Source organism: Musca autumnalis, unplaced genomic scaffold (genome assembly GCF_047663935.1).
Source record: "Musca autumnalis isolate F117 unplaced genomic scaffold, ASM4766393v1 scaffold_4, whole genome shotgun sequence".
In the NCBI taxonomy this organism is placed as follows: domain Eukaryota; kingdom Metazoa; phylum Arthropoda; class Insecta; order Diptera; family Muscidae; genus Musca; species Musca autumnalis.
The window spans coordinates 2,455,555-2,480,641 of NW_027411977.1; the positions used below are offsets into that span (position 1 = coordinate 2,455,555).

The 25,087-nt window shown below is 36.1% G+C and overlaps 1 protein-coding gene and 1 long non-coding RNA gene across 13 annotated transcripts in view; one reads left to right on the forward strand and one right to left on the reverse strand.

The window, feature by feature from the left end:
* fwd (phosphatidylinositol 4-kinase beta fwd) overlaps nt 1-25,087 on the forward strand; it is a 158,371-nt gene that overhangs the window by 85,431 nt on the left and 47,853 nt on the right. For all 12 annotated transcript variants that reach the window (XM_073987320.1, XM_073987327.1, XM_073987321.1 and 9 more), the window contains one exon: nt 8,829-10,608. In XM_073987320.1, the coding sequence (XP_073843421.1) occupies nt 9,302-10,608 (1,307 nt within the window). In that variant the 5' untranslated portion in view covers nt 8,829-9,301. The remainder of the gene's footprint in view (nt 1-8,828; nt 10,609-25,087) is intronic.
* Nucleotides 12,982-23,672, reverse strand: LOC141401066 (uncharacterized). Its single transcript, XR_012412262.1, has 3 exons — nt 17,324-23,672; nt 17,180-17,238; nt 12,982-17,108 (listed from the first exon to the last, which is right to left on the reverse strand). It is a non-coding gene; the product is annotated as an uncharacterized lncRNA (long non-coding RNA).

Sequence of the window (25,087 nt, forward strand, 5' to 3'; positions counted from 1 at the left end):
TAATAAATTCTTTCAGAAGATTATGTGTGCTCGATCCAAACTGCTTTTGAAATATCTATGGTCAATATATATAGGGAAAATATTGACAACCCAGATCGGACTTTGTAAAATTACGTATTTTAGTACTATAAACTAAAATAATGTCATCAGGATAAGTCGTAGGTTCCTGATATTGTATGTGAAAATTCGGGGATAGTCTACGGCTATTGTCCAGTGAATATATATCTGACATACGAGTCCTAACATCCATGATTTTGGCATGGTCCTAAATACTATAATGATGACAGCTACTCCTTCTCTGATAAAATTGACTGAATTAACCCTAGAAACTGACATACATTTGTGTATAATGAACGATCAAAACAAATTTAGTTCAGATATGACTAGTTACTTCGATTTCAAGGGTTAAATCAGTAAATTTTATCAGAGAAGGAGTAGCTGTCGTCATTATAGGATTTAGGACCATGCCAAAATCATGGATGTTAATGTTTGTGAAAAAATGGACCAAAAAGACCCCTTGTGACTCGCATGAGGGTTAATTTTTTTCATAAAAAGATACCCCGCCTTTTTGTCAGTAATATTGCCAAAAACACTTTATACCTGAAATGCAAGGATTCCAAGGAATCTGATGTCGAATATTTCAAAACCTGTAGAAATGGGCGGAACTTACCACGCCTATACACGTGTCTTCTTTTTTTCGGTCCTCTTTCATAATCTGTGCGGGGTTTCTTGTAATTTTAAAAAAGTTCAATTTTGTTGTACAGTGTTATAAAATTCCTAAAATTGTTATCCACACATCCATCCATCAACTCTTACCTTCAATTGAACAAAGTTGGAATGGATTTTATTTAGTATTCTGCACTGTGTTAAGCGTGTCTCCCCTTACAATAACAAAAAACATTGCTACGCATGCGCTTACTACGACATTCTGATTGGCAAAAGTTTTCATTCATAATTTCAATTATGGCACATTTATGGCAGGTATTGTTGTTTTAATGAATTTTGGAAACAATATTTAATTTGGTCAAAGGGGGGTAATGCATACCCTCCACCCCTACCCAGGCACCAAATTGTTAATGGTCGGTCTTTAGTGTCCATTCATAGACTGTGTTACAAGTGTGTATTATTTCCACGGACCATCTTTTTACCTTTTTTGCTTTTAAGCTCCTCTTCTCTTCTGTTTTTTTTTTCTATTTATTATTTGTTGGTTTTGCTTTCAATGTTTTATTATGTTTATTGGACCTTATACATCAATCTAGTGCAGAGTTTATTTGGATTTCTAGTTGGCCATGTTCATTCAACACGCTGCTGTACTCGTGTATGCGTGTGTGCTTGCAGCATTTTGCCATACCGAGATTGAGATTGTACAGTGCGCGCATTTGACTTTACATTTATTATTTATTTGACCCCAATTGTGTGCCACCAGCCGAATCAGCAGCGGGCACAGCAAAGGTATGGCGGCGAGCAGGGTTAATAAGAAAGAATGTTTGTGTGCGAGTGTGTAATCAGACCTTCAGATATTCAAGTAAAATAAACACTACAACGTTGTAGCTTTTTTTTTTTGCTTTACAGGCCGCATAGTTGAGAATAGAAAAAATGACCTCTTCTCAAACACTGACAGTTTCTGATAGTCCGGCGTATGATGAAACACCAATTAATTGTGGAAGGAGGTTGGCATTCTTTTCAACTTGTTTTTAATTTGTTTTTTCTTTTTTCGAAAGAGATCATAAAATGGACACACGAAGTATGTAGTAATTTGAACATTGCAAAATACGCGATATGTTTTGTATTACAATGAAATTCTTACAATAATAACACATTTAGAAGAGTTGTATTCAAGGAATGTGTGTATATTTATGATACACAAACAACATAGCTACATATTTTTATAATAGATAAAATAGATAATTGCAAACTTAAAATTGTTTGCATGTCACGAAAGAATAAATGTGTGCCACAAAATATTCTCAAGAGTCTGGTTAAATGGATATGACAATACATTTAGCAACATGGACTAACTGAGAGTTCAATGAACTTGACAAATTTTATATGCAAACAGGTATGCAAATGGTGTAATCAGGCAGGTCCAATCGTGCGATATCCCACACCTCTGTGTCTGTGATAAACCTATTCCATTAGTAGTTGGGTGCTCTCAGGGAGGATTACTATTAAATACGCAAATTCAGACCCTTATGTTCGACATTTCATATATTTTATAAAGATATGTACCCTACTGTACTCTGTGAGAATCTAGCGTTAATTTTGTTTTCTAATTACATTTTCCCATGGTTAAATATCGATTTTAATCGAAACAACGATGCTCCTGAACAAAAATGCATGTCACATTTCATGCTTGGCTAATCAATTTTCATTTTTCCTTTATTTTCCAAGTTCCCTCCGTGCTGGTAGAAAAAAAAATAACAGAAAGAAAACTACCCACCCTTTTCTTTTCTTTCCAGTTGATAGGTACTTTAAGATGTTCGTACGTTCGATGGGCAGCCTAGAAGGAAAATTTCCATTGAAATTTAATATGGCCGGGTCTCCTCCCTTTCAGATGCACTTAGTTGAATGGTGGTTGTAAAACCACCACATAAAGCATCGTCACAATTAAGTCAGTCATCCATGGCATCCGGTCATCATTTTAGAGGACCATTGAACGTTTGGTTTATTTTCGCTGTACTTAAAAAATCTATTAAAATTTGTACGCTTTTCTTTTGTTGTTTCCTTTGTAGTTGATGGTGTATTGACAGGGGTACAGTGAACTTTTTTCCTCGTGTTTTTTTTTCTAATTTTCTTTTTTAAGCAATAAATTGTGAACAATTTGAAATTTGTATTTTTTAAATATAAATTAATTAGTTATTATTTATTTACAACCGTTTGTGTTAGAATTGTTGTTTTTACTGCTCTCCATGCCCATTATGGAATATACATAAATTTTAAAATTAACTTTATGCTTTAAATAAGTGATTCGCGCCACAAAGTTTTCCCCATGGGCCCCATGTGAAGACACATATCTTTGTTCCTTTTGTATGGTTTTATTTTATGTTTCTCCTTGGGAACAAGAAAAAAACAAAGCGAATATTATAAATTTTATGCTTTCTCAACTTTTGCCAAGCACTCAACATCCGTCCGTCCGACCGTCCGACCGTCCATTCAATTCGCCAGGCATATTTTTTCCACGTCATTAAATTTAGTTTGTTGATGCTAAAAGAAAATTGAAATTGTTTAATAGAGTAGTGCGGCAGCTCGCTCAGCCTCTGCATGGAAAACTTGTTTTTCCAGCTCAATCGTTTCAAGTAAACCAGCCACCTATGCATAATGGCCGATGTATGGAAAATTGCTTGAGTTTTTCTCTGATTTGAAAGAAAAAAAAAAAAACAAAATACAAATATTTTTCACATTCCATTTGTAGGGAAAGCTTTTTTCGGATTTAAATGAAGTTGAAATGAATTAAAATAATTTTAATTCCATGTATCAGTACCACAATCATAATTTAGTCCAAAAAGTAATGATTGGCTAACAAAAATAACGCCAATACAAATTTCATGTGGCACATTGTTATGTCAATATTTATTTATTGCTAGAACTCATTAGGAGGTGCCATTTTTTTCTGTTGGATAATGACTTACCTTTAAGTTAGACAATATTAATCACTTTTGTTTTGGTTTCCCCTGAACTAAATTCTATTGGAAATTCATTCAGGTACAAAACATGTCCGACCTACGATGTTATGTGTCACTCACAATGCGGCTGAATCTACTACAGGCATTGATATGCCATTAACAATTAAAGTTAAATATTTAAGTTAAACGACATTGTGAGCTGTTACTTTTCCACCGTGACAAATAGCCAAAGCAACAACAAAAAAACAGGTCAAGGACTATTTGTCTTCTGAATTATGACAAATACAAAAGAATAAGGCCATACAAAAAACATCGAGCTACCAACCAACCAGATACTCATCCACCAACTCAATAGCAGAATGGAAAGTTGTTGGCTATAAGCCTACTAAAGGCTTTTAAGACCCCTTACAAAAACCATCATTCACCCTTCACCCCTGCAAATAGAAAATGTGTTACAAATAAATTGGATGGAAGTAAGAGTCTTGAGGCTCTAAAACTGGGGCATTTCATAAAACCTGGCCATTGTCTTTATTGTTTTAAATATTTCTATCGTCAGTGTCAACAAAACAAAATAGTTCATTGTCCTTCGGTCATTGAATGAATGACAACGAGAGAGAGACAACGCGTCAATTTACCTTGACTTAGAAAAAGGAATGAGTTGGGAGAAAACAAAAATAAAAATGCATATTTAAATAGTTCTATTATTTATTTATGATTTGTGGCAATCGAGATTTTGAGTTAATTATTTGTTAGTAAAAGTTGTGGCTACCATTAAAACGGAATAAATACAAAAACACAATTCAAAAAACAGTGTAACAAGTAAATAATGATGATGTATTTATTTATTTTTATAACATGTTTACATATAATACCCCGGTTACACTTAACCGGATTAACCCAGTGGGTTTGAGTTTCAAATGTCAATTCCATAGCGCTAATGTCAACTAAATTCTCATAAAGTGGGTTAACCCGGCAAACAGCTCTAGTGTAGTCAACTTATAGTAGACTTAATAGATCCACTGGATTTCAGATGCCAATTCCCTTGGGTATAGTCAAATATATCCTCATTAACAAAAAGTTATGATGTAAAAATGGTGTTATGTAACCAAAAAAAATTGACTCTTCTCGATTTCAATTATAGAAGTCAATCAAAAATTGACTTTTGTTGTTTTCTCCTGACTCATTGTTCACTATAATCCACTTCTAGAACGATTTTAAAGCTCTTTTGTTATTGAAGAGCGATTTCGCCCATAATCAGAAGTCAACTTTGATTATTACACTCTTCAAGACAAAAGTCGACTAACTAATTAATCGACTTGCGTATTCCAGATCAAAATTGACACATTTTCGTAGTTATTCGGCTCATGATTGTACAGATGAGACCAATGTACAAAAATTTAGCTTTTACGTGTAAAATATAGAAAATGTCTACGAAGAATAATTTTGGGTGATCCGGGCGTTTGGGTACGGTGATTGCTGCATTCCTTTAGAATCTTTGTAAATGTACAACAATTAACAAATAAATAAAAAAAAGTAAAAAGGTATCAGTCGGCTTTGCCGACAGAGATATACCCTCAGCCTGTGTGGATTGAAATACATTTTTTCTTAAAAATTATACATAAGGGGGGTTTTCAAAACTTTGGCCGTATGCACCGACAAAAGTATGAATAGGATTAATGCTCAAAAATTTGCGTGGATATCGATAGATAGGGCTTTTTTATCACACTAGCCTGCGAAAACATAATATAGCTATGTTCGGTAATATATTCGGTTCGAGCCCTCCAGCCCTACATATGGTGCCATAGCGGTTTTTTACAACTGTCGGGCTGTTTTCTCAAGAAGTATGGACTTGCCACTGAAAAAACCTTTACCGCTGTAATTGAGGCAGAGAATGCAACGAGCAGGTCGAGAGCAGGTCTTAAAGTGAATTTATCCAAAATTTTGTGTGGGAGGTACCAGAATGAGTGGACAAATATAGTCCATATTCGAACTGATCTATATCTGGTAGATATTTTAGGATGTGTAAAGTATGGACCAAATCGATCACTCCCATTAAGAGTTGTCATGTGCACAATTTTCCGAACATTTTGAACTTTTGTGGGGGAGGTACCTGAAGAAGTGGACCGATATGGCTTATCTTCGAACTTAAACTAAGTTTGCACGAAATATTACAAAGACCAAATTGTGGACCGAATCGGCAGATCCGATTGACAGATTGAGTCCATATTGGAACCAAATCTAAATCTGGTAGAAATTTCATGATGTGCAAGGTATGGACCAAATCGGTTACTTCCTTTAAGAGTTATCGTGCGCACACATTTTCCGAAAATTTCCGAACTTTTGTGGGGGAGGTACCGGAAGGATTGGACCGATATAACCCATCTTCGAACTTAAACTATGTTTGGACAAAATATTGCGAAAGCCTAGTTTTGGATCAAATCGGTTTATCCGTTCGAGTGTTATCGTGCGCACCAGCCAGCAAGACAGACAGACGGACATTGCTAAATCGACTCCAAATTGTCTGAAACACATTTCGTCCAAACATACTTGGGGTCTAAAACCATTATTTCGATGAGGCACATTTTTCCCGTATGAAAGTGAATATACCCTCGTTAGCATAAATGATGAGGGTATAATAATTTCAGGTGTCAAACTAAAAAAACGTGAAAATATTATTTTATACTTTAATTCTCTTATATTTTAGATTCTGGAGACAAAAAAATTTATACTGAGTTGAGGATTTTTGATTTGTTAAAATTTATTTTTGAAAAAATCAAAAAGATTTTAAAAATGTTGAATATTTTCAAAACTATAGTATTTGGCTTAATTTATACTATAATATTTAAACTATTTTTCATCTTCATTAATTTTACCAAAAAAGAAAAGATCATGCAAAAACTTAAATTATCTCACATTTTTTAATTTAAACTTCTAACTCAACATTTTGCCATTAAAAATCTACCAATTTTACTTGTTCACTAAAATCATCTGCATTTTCTATTGATTATCTATTGCCGATTCTGAGCAATTCGAATTCAAAAAAGTGATTTGGAAAGTACGATTCGGCCGTGCGTGTCTATATGCGGTTTCAAGAAATTGCTTGGCTGTTAAGTGCTCTTTTTTCGCATTTTTATCTAACTAAAGAAGAAAGAAGGCAGAAATCTTAAAAATTTTCACAAACACACCCACACGTGCGGGTATTTAATTTTCTAACATTTGTTTCAATGTTGCGGTAGGGTTAGAATGTTAAAAACAAAAAAACATTCTTTTTTTTAAACCAAGAATATTAGATATCTCCCGGTGGGTTATCTCACGCACACTTTATATCTACCAAATATTTGGCATGCCAACACTCACATCACATCGTCGCCATGGCTAATAGCTTGAATGGAATGGCGAAAAATACTCAACTCAATCTTCTTCTTGTAAATTGCCCTCTATGCCAGAGGGGGTAAATTGTTAAATCATCTTTGGAATACATACTATTTCAAGGTTACACACCATGACCACCAATTGCCATTTTGATGGTTAGAGTTGGTTTTACGACACTCAAACGCAAAGTTTTATTTGTCTTCGATTTGTTTGCACTAAAATTAATTGATGGTGTTCTTACCTTGCTCCAGAAGAGAGTACGAGGCGTAGGTAGGCATATAATAGGAGCAGCAAATATACGGAAGCAATTAAATTTTCAAACAGACACATACCGTGTTCCAGCCTAAAGTAACGATGTTCTTTTTTCTTTATCATTTTTTTTTTGTTCGAGAGAAAAATTGAGCGTGTTTTTAATAAAATCAGTTCGTTTTGCTTTTATTTTTCACATAAAACAGCAACGACTCTGCTTCTTCTGATGTAAAAACGAACCAAATTATTATTCTAATTTGAAACACTTTGCCTATTTTATAATAAATATATAAGAAAAAAATCATATTGGTACCAAACATGTAAAATACAAAATCAATGATTACCATTTTAGTTATCGCAATTTTTTTGCTTGTGAAAAATGTTTAAACATGTTACAACTGTCTGTTATTGATATATTTGTAATGACTTTTAAAATTTATTTACAATTAATGCCACCTTTATAAACAAACCTTTCACTTTTACTAACCATACACGTTAGCTCTGTAACATAACCTGCAAGAATCTATCTATTATTTTTGAAATTTTGAAATTTTTTTTCTTTATAATTTTATCAAAAAAAAAAAATCAATTCTTGCAGCAATTGTCTTACGACCTTCACTAGCATTGACAACTTCCCCATAGTTATCATTTCCTTATTCGTCATTATTAATTCCTCAGTGATGGACAAGCCCCATGGCCGGCCACTGTCATCCATCATTCTATTTCGAAAATTATCTACAAATCTAATCACAACAAAAAATCACCAAAGAAATCAATAGTTCTCTGTGTGGCGTCAATATGATGAACAAAAAAAATAAACATGCCACAAATGATAGCAAAACAAAAACCAAAAGAAATTGTCAACAAAATTATTTAATATTAAATTAGTTGATTATTACTTGCTTAGAAGACCCCAAGCCCAAGACCAAGCAGACAACCACGACGACAAGTTGAGTGAGCAGCAGTGAGAAAGGCAATGACACTGAGTCATACATAGCCTTAAACAAATGCGATTTAGACCAAACACAAATCAACAATCGCTACTGCCAAAGATACCACCTCCACATGTTTGATGTTGTTGTTGTTCTTTTCCGCCTCCTCCTCCTCCTCACTTGGTACAATGATGACCGGCTGCTCTATGAGACGTCAACTTTTTGTGTTTGTTTTTGCCCAATATGGTTTCAGTTAACTAATACACAACCTGAGTAGAGCTGGAATTCTATAAGCTTCTTAGAAAATCAACAATGTGGGCTTAACAAGATGTCATGCAACGTCTGGCGGTCTGTCTATCTATCTGTCAATAATGAAACAAATGCTATTTTTAGATTAACATGCCATCGTCACTGCTGCCTGAGGTCTGATGATGATGACCATCTATTGGGTCAAGTCCCTGTCATCAATGGTCACAAGTAGCTTGGCGCCATTGTCGTCGTCTCATTGTGGATTTGTTTTATAAATATCAACATTTTTTGCAACATGTCACTTATTTTTTGGCAAAGAATTTGAAGACACCTATTGCACTTTTCCGCTATAAAATTTTGAAATGAACAAATGCTAAAAATGTCTCTTTTATTTTCTTTACAGATCTGCCACTAAACGCTAATGGGAAAATGGTTTAGTTAATGTTTTCCAAGGTGTAAACGAATGCATAATTATAACCGCACGAAATGGCTTCTAGCAAAATATCTTGATTTTGGACTGACTGAACAGTGAAACAAATAAACCAAGAACCTCCTGTATACGGGCCTTCATCAGTAGTTGTAAAAATGTTGAACTCATTGAGAATTAGTTTAGAACATAAGGTTGTGAATATCATCAACAATGACGACATAAGCCAACTACACTCAGCATAAATCAGAAAACTCTACGCGTCATTTGCTTACCATTTAACATTTTACTCATCAATCAAAAACAAAGCAAACTAAAAACAAAAAACGTTGTAACAAAATCAGCCAGAAACCAACATTTCCAAGCAAATCAAAACATTTAGCCAAACAAAAATACTATCTCGCTCTGTCTTTGTAAAAGGATAAATATACTCACTCACAACAGAAACAATGAATTCCGTTATATCTGCATTTAAACCAAAAAAGAACTCCAGCCAAACTGCGTTGACCTCTCAGAATGGTGTGAGCGGGACCAACGAAAGCACCAAACACAGCAATCTAAGCATGATCACCAGCACATTAAGTACCTCGTCATCGAAAAAGAAGGCCGCCATCAATGCCCAGGATAACAGCTATCAATACCTGAGGCATATTCGGGAGATCGATACGGCCACAAAGTTATTATCGCCCGTTGTGATGCCAGATGATTTGCTGGAAACAGATATGCTGAATTTTAGACCGGCGTCTGTAACCCCCATTCCAGTGACACCGGCAGCGTGTGGTGTCGATGTTGTGGATCATGTTCCTGTACAAACGGTTCGCTTATCACCTCCCCTAGAAACAGGACATGGAACCGCCGACTGCAACATGAATAGTGGCAAACTGTTATCCTCAAACATTTCGCCAGTTCCATTGGAAAATGGCAATGAATCGTTGGAAGATCATTGTGCCAGCCTTAGCAATGGTCAGCAAAGTATGGCCAATAGTCCTACACAGCATTTGATGGATGGTGAGGATGACGAATCGGAACATTCAACAGCCAATTGTACAAGCACAACTAGTAGCAGTAGTTCAAGTGATCAGAGCAATAGTACTGTGGTACATAGTCCTATCGCACCCACGGCAGCAGTAGCAGCAACAGCCTCGGCAGCTGTTGCAACAGCTTCCGCTTCCACACAACAGCATTTGATGTCAGCACATCCAAGCCCCGCCAAAAGTCTGAACTTGAGTCTGAGTAGTAATACTTCACCATCACTATCGCTGTCATCGTCCATTTCGGTATCTTCCAATTCCACCAATTCATTGGCATTCTTAAATTCCGGTCCAAGTTCGTGTTCATCATCTGCCACTGGCTGCGACATTTCTTCCAGCCACGACTATTCCCAGCCGCCATCACCAACCATGGTCACGAGGAATTCATCCGCAAGTACAGAATATGTTCCCGCATTTCTTAAATCCAGCAACGTTACATTGCCCATAATAATGCCGAATAGCAGCAGTAGTCTGGCCTCCTTGCCACCAAATCAACAGACACCGGCCAATTCGGCCACAACAACGCCCAAGCACACACGTTATTCCAAGCCCCGCCTAAGTTTGAGCCGTTTCATAAATCATTCAATGCCATCGGTACATGGACGACCGAACTTAAGTATACCGGGTAGTGCGGCGGGCGGTCAAAGCGGTTCCACGGGAGCTAATGGTTCAAATCCACCAAAAAGGGCATCAACGCATCAGAGGAATTTAAGTTTGGATTTTAGGTAAGTGAAAAATTAGTTTCTTAAAAAAATGTAACAAGAATTAAGGTAGTACTCGTGTATGTATATTAGAGTGGTTTTAAAAATCGATGTGGGATTTTTGTTATGCGGCACCCTCAAAGTTTCCATGGGTCCTTTATATAGCTAGTATTAAAAACTGACCCGATTTTCAAAATTTTTTGTAGGAATACTTGTTTAGCCACTACAAGGAAATGATAAACTGTTTTCATCGATTGGACAATAAATGTGGTGAATTTTCACAAAATCACTCTACACACCACATTTATTGTCCAATCGATGTAAACAGTTTACCAGTTCTTTGTAGTGGCAAAACAAGTAATCCTACAAAAAATTTTGAAAATCGGGTCAGATTTTAATATTAGCTATATGAAGGGCCTATGGAAATTTTGAGGCCACAGTGGCACGTGTTAACATATTCCAATTGAACTCAAACTGTAGCAATCCTAATTTTTAACGAAACTAAACATTTCAGGAGGGTGCCGCATAACAAAAACCCGACATCGATTTTTTCCCTTTGACCTCAAACCAATCTAATGTATATACAGTTTGTCAAGTAATTGTTTTCGAAGCAAGAAAACGAACATTTGTTGTATTAATTTATAAAAATGACAGTAATTGTGATAAAAATATCGAGATTTTTGGTCGACTTATTTATGATAAGTAGAATGTATAAACAAAGAGATTACCCATATAGTATAATGACCAAAACCAATAACTACATGTAATGCAAGTTGTCAAACATGTTCCAAAATACCCTATGTTTTCGGTAAATACTTGAAAACCGTGACATTAGCTGTGTCTTTTTACGAGATAATTATTACTAATGTTGCAGATTTTGACAGTTGTATAAAGGAAAAGTTGCTGAAAAAAATGTTTCAGCAACATTTAGTAAGTATAAATGTATCAACAATATTAGGTATAGAATGTCCTAACCAAGAGAGTTGCCATATGGATCAAGGGAGTACCAGATCGTATTAAATATAACCGGTAATATTTGAAAATTAAGAGTTTGATAAGATAATTAGTTCACGAGGATTGTAATTTATGGCAGAATTATTATAAATATTACCTACAGGATAACTCGATCAGGAGGGTTGCCAGATCGCCTAAACTAGAACCAGGTCATATTAACGATAAACAAGACCACCACGGACGCTCAGCGAGCGTTATTGTGGTAGGGAGGTGAATATTTTTGTTTTTGAATTTTATTGAAATTGGATCACATATGAGTATCAAACTGACAATCGGTTTTGAAATGGATGTTTTCAGGCATGCTTTGAAATATATCCGATTTTGTCAATTGTGAATTGTATGTCTCCTCTGGAGGGTAATGAGTAATGATGACTAAACATTATTTTGAAGGTAATTTGAGATAAATAGGCCCTAGTTGTGAGACAAACAATATTTCCATTTATTTTTTGGATGATGTAAATCGAATCTGCGACAAAATTCTATGGGAAAATCTATTATAATTATGTAAATCGAATCAACAAAAATTGAGGTAACGGAAATCAGGACAATCGGAAAGTGCAACTCTCTCTCTTTCATAGAGGTCTTATAAGTATTTGTTGGTAATAAAATATAAATGCGAATTTTCGTACAATCGTGAAAGTAGGTGATTTATAACATATCTGAACATAAACAAAGGACGGTCTTATTTATTCATTTCATAATATAAACACATATGATACTGAAAAACACGCCCAAAAATATTACCAAATACCTTTCGGTTTTACAAGACAACGGATTGCTTTTACATCCGACACGCGTTTCTGGTTGGAATCATTTAATCATTGTAATCTGATTCAACGTGACTACAAGTGGCCAAAAGTGATTTAATTTGTGCCCCAATTTTTCCAGGAACATAAAATACTTTGCCGCTTTGAAACAGAGAGGGAAATCAATGCGTTTTCCTGCTAACAAGCGGTTAGCATTTTTTATTTTTAATGGCTGTGCTATATTTAGCAAAGGGCATGATGGAGAAAACATACACTCAAAGTCGTAGTCGTAGTGTGCCGAATAAAACATTCAAAAGAATATTGAAAAGGCAGCAAAAGAAACCATTCGATATCGTCAACAAAACGCAGTAGAAGAATATGAACAGGGGATTTCAAAGAAGCAGTACCATCTAACCTTTTGTCCCTCGTCCCATTGCAATAAACAATTTGAAATTCTACTTTGAAATGAAAAGGGGGAGAAGATGTGATTCGCGTCTTCACCCTACCTTCTTGCACACTTTCCCAACCAAAGAAATGTTAACGAACAAGTTTTTGTCAAGATTCCTTTGGAGATCTTTCCAAAACATTTACTGCGTTACTATGGGTGGAAAGAATGAAAACAATCATAACCTTTTTTTTTTTTTGCATTGGCATGTCGAATAACGAAAACAAAACACCTACACACTCTCTAAACCCAAGGGAAGTGCTGCTTCATTTATTGTCCCAATGTTGAATATCAACCAAATATGCTGCACATTCCTATGGCAGAATCATGCCAAGTGTAAAAGAAAGGAAATTACCAAAGAGTTTTTCGCAGCTCTTAGCGCGGGGAGAATATTAAGCACCAATTTGATAGCAAGCAAATTGGAAAACGTAGAAACAAAATAATACAAAAGGAGGAATAAAGAATAAATATTGCTGTATAGCTACTTCACGTTTATAAGAGTTTGCTTCATGGAAAATTGCTAGGCAATTTTCTTTCTATTTTTTTGTCCACTCGTAAGAATTTTTGAATTTTTGGTTTGAATATGCAAAAGCGTTTTGAATGCAATGGGGGCTTTGTTTTTGTTTTCTACAACATTGAACACTGGGTTATTGTTGTCTTCCTTGTGTCAAACCCCCCAAAAGTTGTTGTTTAAACAAAATTTTATGTTAATTCTGTGCTTCTATTTATTCAAATTTGCAGTCGAACAAAGCTCAGGAATCTCGGGATTTTTTTTAATAATGTATAAAATATGTATGTTTACGGAGAACATCCGTGCTCTATTTTATAGGGAATTTTATTTGTTCTCTAATACCCATTGTGTTTCTTATACCCTCAGCCTTAGGCTAACGAGGGTATTAAGTGGTATATACGACAAAAATGTACCTCATCGAAATAATGGTTCCATATGGTATCGTTTAAATACTGCGAAAACTTTACGTTTAAAAACTTTACTTACTTCAGCGACATTTACCCATGTATAATAACAATGGAATGTTTCATTAGTCATGAACACGGTGAGAGCGTTTCTATGTTGTTCTATGTTGAAATGTAATTTAAATTAAATGCGCTCGCTCGGCGTGTACATCTCTGATCTTGATATATTTATGTCTTTGTCAACTACCTGCTCAAAAAATCTTCTAGGGCAAAATCTTCATGTCATCTTACTATCAAATTCTGTTCCTTAACTTTTCACTCATGCCTCATATAGAAAGAATCGATTTTGACAGTTTGTCAAGTGTATAATTATTCCCAAATATTTTTGGAACATCAACAGGAAGTTAATCTTTCAACATTTTGTCATTAGCTATGGGCGTAATATACATATGCGTGTTGTATGAGTATTTTCCTCATTCCCCCACTGCAATAATTTATGCACCTTGCCATAAATTTCCGTTCCCATTTTTGTAGGCAACACAAAGTGCCGACCCATTTTGCTCTAATTTGAATGCAATTTCCAAACATAATTCCAACACAAAATGTATATCAAAGAAAATAAAAACAAAAAATTTGACACAATTCTTTGCAGCATTGGGAAAAAATATTGATTTATCTTTGGTTAAGACCGACATGAAATGAAAACAAAATTTGAAAACGTTTCTTTAACACAAATTAGATGCCATGTATCTTTTTCTTGTTTGTTTATGTATGTGAAATATGTATACACCCTTATAATGATGGCAATTCTATGCCAAGTATATTTTTTGGAAGAAGAAATATTTCTTTTTTGGTTGAAGTTCAGTCTTGACGAACGATAAACGATTATAATTTCATGCCGCCGCTATTATGTTGCATTTCATGTTAAAGGCATCTTTTTTATGATACACATTTACAACGAAAGCAACAACAAAAATAATATCTTATAATTTGTTAAATATCTTTAGCACCTAATTTCATAGATCCTATCCACCTCTACTTTGGAGAAGGGCAGTTGAATGATGAGACTCCTACAAAATTTCATTTCGTCATAAATTTTCAAAAGTTTTCCTTGTTGAATTTCATTGAAATTTATTATTTTGAATTTGTTCATGATTTAAAAGAAACACAAATCTTTGATGCGATGCATTCGTTCACACAGCGAAAGGAAACATTGTTGCCAACTAAAATTGTTACGAAAGGATAATAAATGTGTTTCTCTCTTCACGCTGTTCTACACAATTATGTGCCAGAAAAAGAAATATATTTTATGAGCCATAAATGGGAAGATCGTTGTTGGCCAAAGGAAATAAAATGCTTTTCACTACTGGGAAGGATATCTGTTAAAGTGAAGGAATTTTATTTGAGGCAAACATAAAACATACCTAAGCTTCGTATTAAAGAAAATTGGTTTTTGCCTTTGGGTAGATTTTTCCCTCTTCTTCTTGTTATTCTTCTTGCTGGTTTTTGTAATCTTTGTTGACCTAGATTCAATGTATAATTCTTTGTTGCCACACTGCCCACAGAGAGCACAATGAATCTTCTGGCAGTGCCTTTAAAAAAAAGAAATACGAAAACATAAGTATGGTTTAAAGTCATATAAGCGGGAAAAAAATGGACATGGTGATCCAAAATAAAAATAACAAATTTTAAACTTTGTAAACAAAAATGGTTTCAATATAATGCTGAAACAGCAGTTCATGGCTTAAACCTGATTCGATTGAAATAACAAAATATTCAACGGTTTTCCCAAATAAAAATGTCAACAAATATAGACAAGTGTTTTTGGCTGGGACAATGTGTCCACTTTAATAAGGAGTGATACTACAAGAAACAGCGCTGATACATACATGTAACTTTAATGTCAAACACGTAATAATGGGTCACCCTGTATACTCTATTTCAACGGGAAACGGAAGCATGTTATTCTGTTACGCCATGTCCATTTTACAATTCTAATACAAAATCAATAATTCAACTACACACACAATGATTTTTTACGGCTCATACATATGTATGTCTACATGTACATACCCAGCAAACACAGAGTCGGACGTCCGACGCGTCTGCTCAAAGTCGGAAGTTTTTTCCGACGCGTCTGACCGACTTCGCTCCGAACTCTGTCCGACTAGTCTGACGAACTTTTTCCTGTCCTCTCTCCCCTTTCTGAAGGGAATTTTTCTATTTTCCCTTGTCCTGCTTTGGCAAAATTAAGTGCAAATAAGCAGAGAGAAATGAATTGTACATGTTTCGTTCGCACATTGTAAATGTGTAATGGTTGATGTGCCGACGTTGATGCAGTACGAACGAAAAATTGAGTGCTCGGGTTTTAATTTCTGTATCGGAGAACAAATTTGGTTTATTTTTGTTATGCGTGTTGATGCATGATAGTGTTTAAATGTTATTCATAGTGATCGGTTGCATACATATTTCTTTATTTTTATGAAGTTAATGGAAGTAAAGATTTTCTTCGTCAAACTTCTATTCCGTGGAAAGTCATATGTTTTACATATATTTGTATATGGCTAAAGTTTCTTAACATTTTTTGCATGTGAAGACGTGTATTTTTTCATATATTAATAACAATTGTTTTACATATTTCACAGATCGTGTTGACGAATTTTTTTTTTGTTTTTCCACCAACTCGCGCATTTAACACAGCATAATATGATATTAAAACCTTTAATATGTTTATAGTTGATAAAATTTTATAGGATTTGGATAGGATATTTTCAACATCTTTTAATAATAAAAACAAAGTCTGGCCGAATGCTGGTAAATAAATCAGAAGTCCATACGATAGTTCATCTGACTTCGGACCAAATTCGGTCCGAAAGTCGGCAAACACTTTCGAATTTCATAAGATTTTACTTCCGAATTCGGACCGATATCTGTCCAAAAGTCGGTAAATAAATCAGAAATTTATGCGATAGTTCATCAGAGTGCGGACCGAATTCGGTCCGAAAGTCGGCTAAAACATCCGATTTTCATCCGAATTTCGGTCAGAGAACACGTCAACCACGCCATATGACTTTCGGTCAGAGTTCGGACCGAATTCGGATCCGAACTCGGACGTTTCATCCGAATTTCGGACCGAGATCTGTCCGAACTCTGATGTTTCTTCCGATTTTGGTTTGCTGGGTAGAGACATACTTATTTCCACATTTATTTTTCCTGTGATAACTTTGAATTGCCGCGTGTCTCTTTTTTCCAAGTATATGCGAAACTTTTGCACACATGTATGTATGTTTGAAAGTGCTTATGATGAATGACATCAACATTGGGCCAAGTCCTTGATGGCATCATAGCAATAGCCATTAAATTGTTGCTGTACTTTTAAGCCAACTATTGAAGCTCTGTAAAAACTAAAAAAAAACCACACTCAAAGCGTATTACCATAATGCCTAATGTAACTGAAATAGTACATGCGAATTACCAGCCCATTACACCGCTCGCACCACCACCATACGCCGCTAGTTCCTCTCCCAAACAGAACTGAAATAATAAAGCAAAAGAAATATTATCTACGTACAGACAGACAGTAGTGAACAGGTTTTTCGTTCCTGTGTGCTAATAATACCCATTGTTGTCATTAAGGGGCGCCTAGGCAGGTCTGAACTCCACTTTTTTTATTGTAGGCCAGCATGTGTGTCGTCATTGGCATCGGCACATTTGCTGTGTTAATTAGAGACGAATGGTGGCGTAGCAGAACTTTTGCTAAAAAGCTTTGCAAAATAAAATTAAAAAAACAGAAGGAGAATTGGAAAATAAACAGAGAGCAACAGCATGTGCGCCCCTCATCGCATTTGGCTTAAATTAATTTGTTATTTTCGCTGTTTTTGTATGGCTATTCTATCCGAACATATACGCGTGTGCATGCATTTAAAAGCAAGACAAAACAACTCCAATAAAAACAAATATCGTCATACACATTTCCAAAACTTTATTCATTTTTATAGGGTTGCCATAAGTAAAAACCTATAAAATTTTCCAAGGGAAAATAATTTCTGCTGCGGATTTTCGAAGTTGATTTACCACTATAACTCACGAAGGATACCTGGTACCTCCCCACTAAAAGTTGACAATTGCTCCCTTAAGTGCAGTTTAAGGGCTATTGTTGAAATCTTTGACACAACTAGTTTTTGTGGTCCTTGTATAATTTTTAATGGAATTGTACATTAATCCTGAAATAATGGCCCGAAAGCTCTATAAAAATTTCGATAACTCTGAAAAGGAGTGACCGATTTGATCCAAGCTGCTCTATACCGATCCCCTCCTCCACGGAAGTTTCAAAATGTTGAATGATTAAGACCTATACGCGGATAGCTTTGAATTTGCCGGCAGATAAAGTTCATAGTTTATGAGATCTTGGCCTGAAAGTTCAACCTTATTCTCGGAGAAGTCCATAACTCGCTAGATGGAAAAACAAAAACTAACCAGCCTTTAGGCTATGCACTTGGATACCACCAAAAATGCGCCTCATCGAAATAACGGTTTTAGACCCCAAGTATGTTTGGACGAAATTCGTTTCAGACCATTTGTCCGTCCGTCTGTCTGGCAGGATGGTGAGCACGATAACTCTCGAACGGATCAACCGATTCGAACCATATTTTGGGTATAGTAATATTTTGTCCAAACATAGTTTAAGTTCGATGATGGGCCATATCATTATTTGCACATCGTATTATTCCTTCCAGATATAGATCGGGTTCGAATATGGACTATATCGGTCCACTCCTTCGGGTACCTCCCAAACAACAATCGGATAAAGTGAAGTTTAAGAGCTACTCTCGGGTCGTTTCGAACTTTTTTCAGAAGGTTGTGCATGCGGTCCCCTTTAGGACGGTACTATTTTTTTCGAGGGCATGTACTAACTTCATGAAATAATGACCTAAAAGCTCCAAGAAACCCTGACGGCACCAACTAAAATGGCAAATCCGCAACATAACTCTCGCAGGGAGTTTCTGATTGGTGCAGACTTTGCACATCGTATTATTTCATCCAGCCATGTATCAGGGTGGAATATGGACTATATCGGTCCACTCCTTCTGGTACCTCCCGCACAAAAGTTCAAATTTTTCTGTAAAATGGTGTAAACGATAACTCCGAAGGGAGCAATCGATTTGGTTCATACTTTTCACATCGTATTATTCCCTCCATCGGTCCACTCCTTCGTGTATCTCCCACACATAATTCGGAAAAAGTGAAGTTTAAGAGCTGCTCTCGGGTCGTTTTGAAATTTTTTCAATAGGTTGTCCTAGCTGCTCCCTTTACAACGGTACATTTTTTCGGAGTAAGACCATACTTCCTGATGTAATGGCCCAAAACCCTGCCGATAAGGCCTAGTGTGCTAAATAACTGTCAAACTTTTTCAACAATTTATTCCACACTTAGTTTAACGTATTTTAATATTTTGAGTTTTCTTTGAATCAGAAGTTTGTCTTCAATACCTTTTGTATATCAATGATTTTGTATAGCCCCACATTGCGGTACCTACAGAGGCTGAGCGTATATATCCGTCAGCACAGCTGACTGATACCCGTTTTTATACCCTCAGCCTTTAGGCTAAAGAGGGTATTTACACTTTGATACGACCAAAAATGTGCCTCATCGAAATAATGGTTTTAGACCCCAAGTATGTTTGTATGATATCCGTTTCAGACAATTTTGAGTAGATCTAGCAATGTCCGTCCGTCTGTCTGTCTGGCAGGCTGGTGCGCACGATAACTCTCGAACGGATCAATCGATTCGGTTCAAATTTTGGGTATCGAAATATTTTGTCCAGATTCGATTTAAGTTCGAAGATGGGCCATATAGGTCCACTCCTTCAGGTACCTCCCCCACAAATGTTCAAAAATTGTCGCAAAACTTGTGCGCACGATAACTCTTGTAGGGAATAACCGTTTTGGTCCATACTGTGCACATCGTGTAATTTCTACCAAACTTAGATAAGGTTCCAATATGGACTCAATCGGTCCACTCCTTCGGGTACCTTCCACACAAAATTTCGGAAAAGTTCAGTTTAGGACCTGGTCTCGAATCGCTTTGATTTTTGTTTACGCAAGTTGTATTCGCTGTCCTCTATACGACGCTGTAAGTTTCATTAGGGGCAAGTCCATACTTCCTGAGAAAATAGCCTGAAAGTTACAAAAAAACCCTATGACACCGTGTGTAGTGGTTGGAGCGCAAGATAACTCTCGAACGGATCTGCCGATTCGGTCCAAAATTTGGCTTTCGTTGAACTTTGTCCAAACTTAGTTCAAGTTCAAAGATGGATTATATCGCTCCACTCCTTCCGGTACCTCCCCCACAAAAGTTCGAAAATGTTCGGAAAATTTGTGCGTACGATAACTCTTGAAGGGAGTAACCGATTTGGTCCATACTTTGCACATTATGAAATTTCTACCAGACTTAGATGAGGTTCCAATATGGACTCATTCGGTAAACTCCTTCGAGTACCTCCCACACAAAATTTCGGAAAAGTTCAGTTTAGGACCTGCTCTCGAATCGCCTTGGTTATTGTTGTAACATCTTGTAGTTTCCTCAGGGGCAAGTCCATACCTCCTGAAAAAATAGCCTGAATGTTGAAAAACAAACCCTATGACACCATGTTTATGGGTGGAAGCGCAAGATAATTCTCAAAGGGAAATGCCGATTCCGGCAAAAATTTGGCCTTTGTAATATTGTTTCCAAACTTACTTTAAGTTCGTAGATAAGCCATATCGGTCGACTCCTTCTGGTATCTACCCCATGAAAGTTAAAAAATATTCGGAAAAATTGTGCGCACGATAACTCTTGATGGGAGTGGCCGATTTGGTCCATACTTTACACATTCTCATAATATCTACCAGATATAGATCAGGTTCGAATATAGACTATATTTGTCCACTCCATCCCGTACCTCCCACACAAAATGTTGGATAAGTTCACTTTACGACCTGCTATTGAATCACTTTGATTTTTGTTGAAGCAACTTACATTCGCTGACTCAATTACGATGGTAAAAGTTGTTTCAGGGGCAAGTCCATACTTCTTGAGAAAACAGCCCGAAGGGTGTAAAAACCACCTATGGCACCCCCATGGTCTATGTCGGTCCATTCCTTTTCCGCAAAATTTTTGAACTTTAATCCTAATCAACATTTGTGTCGGTTCATACGACCAAAATTTTGAAACCCCCTAAGTACATAAGTTTTTTGTGAAAAAAGTGTTTCAATTTGCACAGGCTGAGGGTATATCTCTGTCGGCAAAGCCGACTGATACTTTTTTACTTGTTTTCATAAATATAGGGGTGATTAATATGGATATGTTGGATCATTAGTGAAATTATTAGGTCCACTTTCTGACTTATCATTTTGAAACTTATTGTGCTGATTAGAACATTTTTCGGGAAGTTAAAATTTCTCTAGGTAAAATCAAGGTAGTACCGTAAACCACTCACCACAGATACATCCCATCAAAAAATTCCTACCAATATAATGGGTTTTTATAGTACTTTTAGGTAGTTGTAACTACTTACAAAACCCCCTACTAACAAATTATTTTAACAAGGGCATGTCGCACTGAATAACTAGTTATTTTATGACCATTATAACCAACAGAATAACTAGTTATTTCATGGCCAGTGGAAGTTGCAAAATAAGCTATAAGTTAAAAAAAATTATATTTCCTATTTTTAGAACAGTTGAGGTGGAATTAGTTTTTAATTTCAACACACTTCATATATTTTATTTTGAGCGTTGAACACACAACCCTCGGATTTGTAGTCGGACACACAAACTCTGTGCCACCGTACTCATTACTTAGTAATGAGTAATGTAATTAGTTATTTTTGTGTACATTACTTTGTAATGGGTTACATAATGACTAACGGATCCAAATTTTTGCTGGGGTTCGTTGTGGTTTTGATTTCAACGAATAATATGAAATCTTTTATTTTCATCAATGAAACCGCTATTTCTATTTTCTATCTAACCAACATCGGCAACACTGTTCAATATAATTACTAGAATTACTAAACATTGTTTGGGATTTCCATAGGTTTTTGCAGAGTGTTAATAAATATTGAGCAGGAGGAATAGGAAGTTGTCAAACCATTGACTGTGAGTGTAGCGTGATGGGCGGACCTTACCGTACACAATTAAAACGATAATGGAAAGGGCCAAAAGAACACATAATCCAGTCAGTCGTCCGTCATGAATGGTGGCCAATGCTTAGTGGGCATTTTATTGGCACCCACCTGTCTAAATGTTGTGATTTTGTTTTTCTCTGCGAAACATGATTGTGCCTTAGAAGGTCTGTGAAAAGGTGACTGAATGATTTCGTGTCCCTGATTACAGGAAACGTGGCATCAACTTGTTTTTCCTCCTTTTGACTGACGTCAAACGAACGATTTGAAGGTTACTTTGGGGGAATTTTACCTCATCGTACAAAACAATATTTCATGCAATTTCGAAACAATTTTATGAATTGTTTTTGCCTAAGTGTTTCAAATGAAAAGCAATTAATTAATTGAAAATATAACAAAGGAAATGTTAGGATATTTTATGGCAAAAGTTTGAAAGTATGTTTAAAAGAGCTTAAATTAATGTGGGTGTAAATGGTGCAATTTATTACGTGAACATGCAAAAAATGTATAGAAGGTTTTCTGGGTTATTAGTTCTACAAAGACCTTTTTCAACATTGATTTAATATTTTCCAAACTATCAACTTTTTTGAATATGTAGTCGGGGCTAAATACATTGTACCCATCATTGATAAAATGCAAATTATTGAATTCATATAATTGAAATACCTTCTGGTATTCCTTCAGAACAATGAGTTCAATAACCTTGTTTGGTATTCAGGATTCCTCTTTATACCTCCTGGGATGTTCCATTTAAATTAATGGCATTACCGCTGCCAATCCTTAGTAGCAAAAACCCACATTAACAGCATTTACGAATGAATCTGATTGATTTACATTAAAAGCCTCCTCACCACTCATACCTCTCTCTCTCGCTCTCGCTACCTTTCTGTCAGCGTCAAATACATATAACTTAGAACCATAAACTACATGCTATCTAAAGCTCAGAGACGTCTACAAACGGAAGTAAATTATAGAACCATTAAAGGGCTTTTAAATAATGCTACCAAGTCTTCATATCAATTTCAGGCAACAGGGAGTAAGCTTTACCTTGCAACAAGCAAGCAACTATCCCGCCAGTCACTTAGCCAGCCAGCCATCCAAACAAGACAAATTAACTTTGGCTTTTTGCCAACACCAAATTTTTGCCAAGGTATACAATCAGCCCAGCCAGCCAGCCATTCAAACATCTCCATGCCTGTGGCCCGTTGATATCTATCAACGGCCTGTGATGATGAATGTTCGGAGGACTGGGAAAGGTTACTTACGGTTAACCAAACAAAATACAAAAAAGAACAAAACTAAAGACACGCAAAAGGAAGTAGAAACGAATAGTCATTTGTAATGTGATTAAGGAAAGAAACACAGTAGACAAGGCAAGAAGGAAGGTGATTCCTACAAGGACCAAACCCAAAAATGTATAAAACGCACATCGTGCTCGGAGCCCAACACCCTCTCTTCGTGCAATCTAATTCTGTGGTAATAAGAAGTCTTGATTTTGTAAGATAGATAGCAGATATTCACATTAAACACGCAATGAACATTCTTCCCACCTACATCCCTCCTTCTAGCCGCTCAATGCTGTGTGGCATTGACAGCCAGACAAGATAGGTGAGGCTTGGTAAAATGAGAAACTCTCTGTAAAAAGAAAACAAAAACTTGTGCATTTGTCATTTACAGATGTAGGGAGGAATAACAAAGCAATGGGGAACTGATTGGTCCTAACACTTCATAATGTCATTTACCACAACTACACCAACAACAACGGCAGCAATCAATGTAAATTGCCGGTTATCACATGCAAGAAAGAAAACAGACGCCAAGTCAGTCAAATCAGTCAGGCGAAGGGAGAAGAAGACACATTCGTGTATGCGTAAATGTTCGTTCCAATTATATGTGGCGTCAAAATGTTTGGCGTCCAATAACAACAACAATAATTATCAAAACGCACATACAAATGACAGTTTATAAACAATGAAACAATTGAGGATATGTTAATATGTATGTATGTAGATATGGCAAGTTGTAAAATATCTTATGTGCAAAGTTATTGAAGACAGTCATGTTGTAACTAACCGTTTGGCCATTTTCATTCATACATTATTACATACATATTATTCGTGACACTACTAGTATGTCGGCCTTGCAAAACAAAAATAAAATTTGTCAACGTCTGCATTTCCTGATATTTCAGCCACGCAAAACTTCCCTAAAGTTGTGTCGCACTGTGTTCGACATTCCGTTCGGACCCGTATATACTACTGGCCAGAAAATAGAATCCGATAACAATGTCCTCTATTGGGATTCTGTGTAAAGAACGACACAAAATATACCCTGAACATATGACAGTAGAAAATACCTCGACCTATGATCTGCCCTCTGCCTATGCGAACAAATTGATATATAATATACATATATAACATTAATATAAAATCTAAAAATTTCGGGCTGCATAGTTATGTCCTTGCCGCCAAGGAAATATACCATAGGTATTAGGACCCTAAAGATGGCATGAGGTAATTTTTTTAAACCGGACCATACCAATTAAGACCACACCAAAATTTTGAGGCTTGTGTGGGAAAGAACCCTGTTACGACGGCACAATTTGTTTGTGGTCAAGTTCATACTTCCTGAGATAATGGCCCAAAATCTCCACAAAAGCCTGCCAGCACCAACTAAACTGGGTAGTACGTAAGATAGCCCTCGAAGGGAGAACCCAATTTGGTCCAAACATTGTACATCGTATATCTTCCAGCCTCGAATTATGTCCGTCTATTGACTACATAGGACCACTCTTTCGGGTACGTCTCACACAAAGTTTGGAAAGAGTGCAGTCTAAGGACTCGTCTGGTCGTTTTTTAATTTTTCGTCACATGTTGTTTATGCGGTCATAGTTTTTTCGGGAGCAATTCCATACATCCTCAGAAGTTGGCCCAAAAACTGGAAAACCCCCCTATTGACGTTAGAAGTATTGCTTTTGCTTCTTTAGGTCCGAAGATGAGGGTATATCTCTTTCGGCACAGCTGACTGTCACTTTCTTAATTGTTTTTTTTTTTTACTTTTTGGAATATAAACTGGCCATAAAATATCAATTTAGTAGAGAATTGATAACATGGTTGCAGTCACCTGATTCTATATTGTAACATTACAATGTAATAGTTAAGCGCCAACACACATTTTGTTATTTTGCAATAGCCACATTAATGTGAATCATGTAGGCTA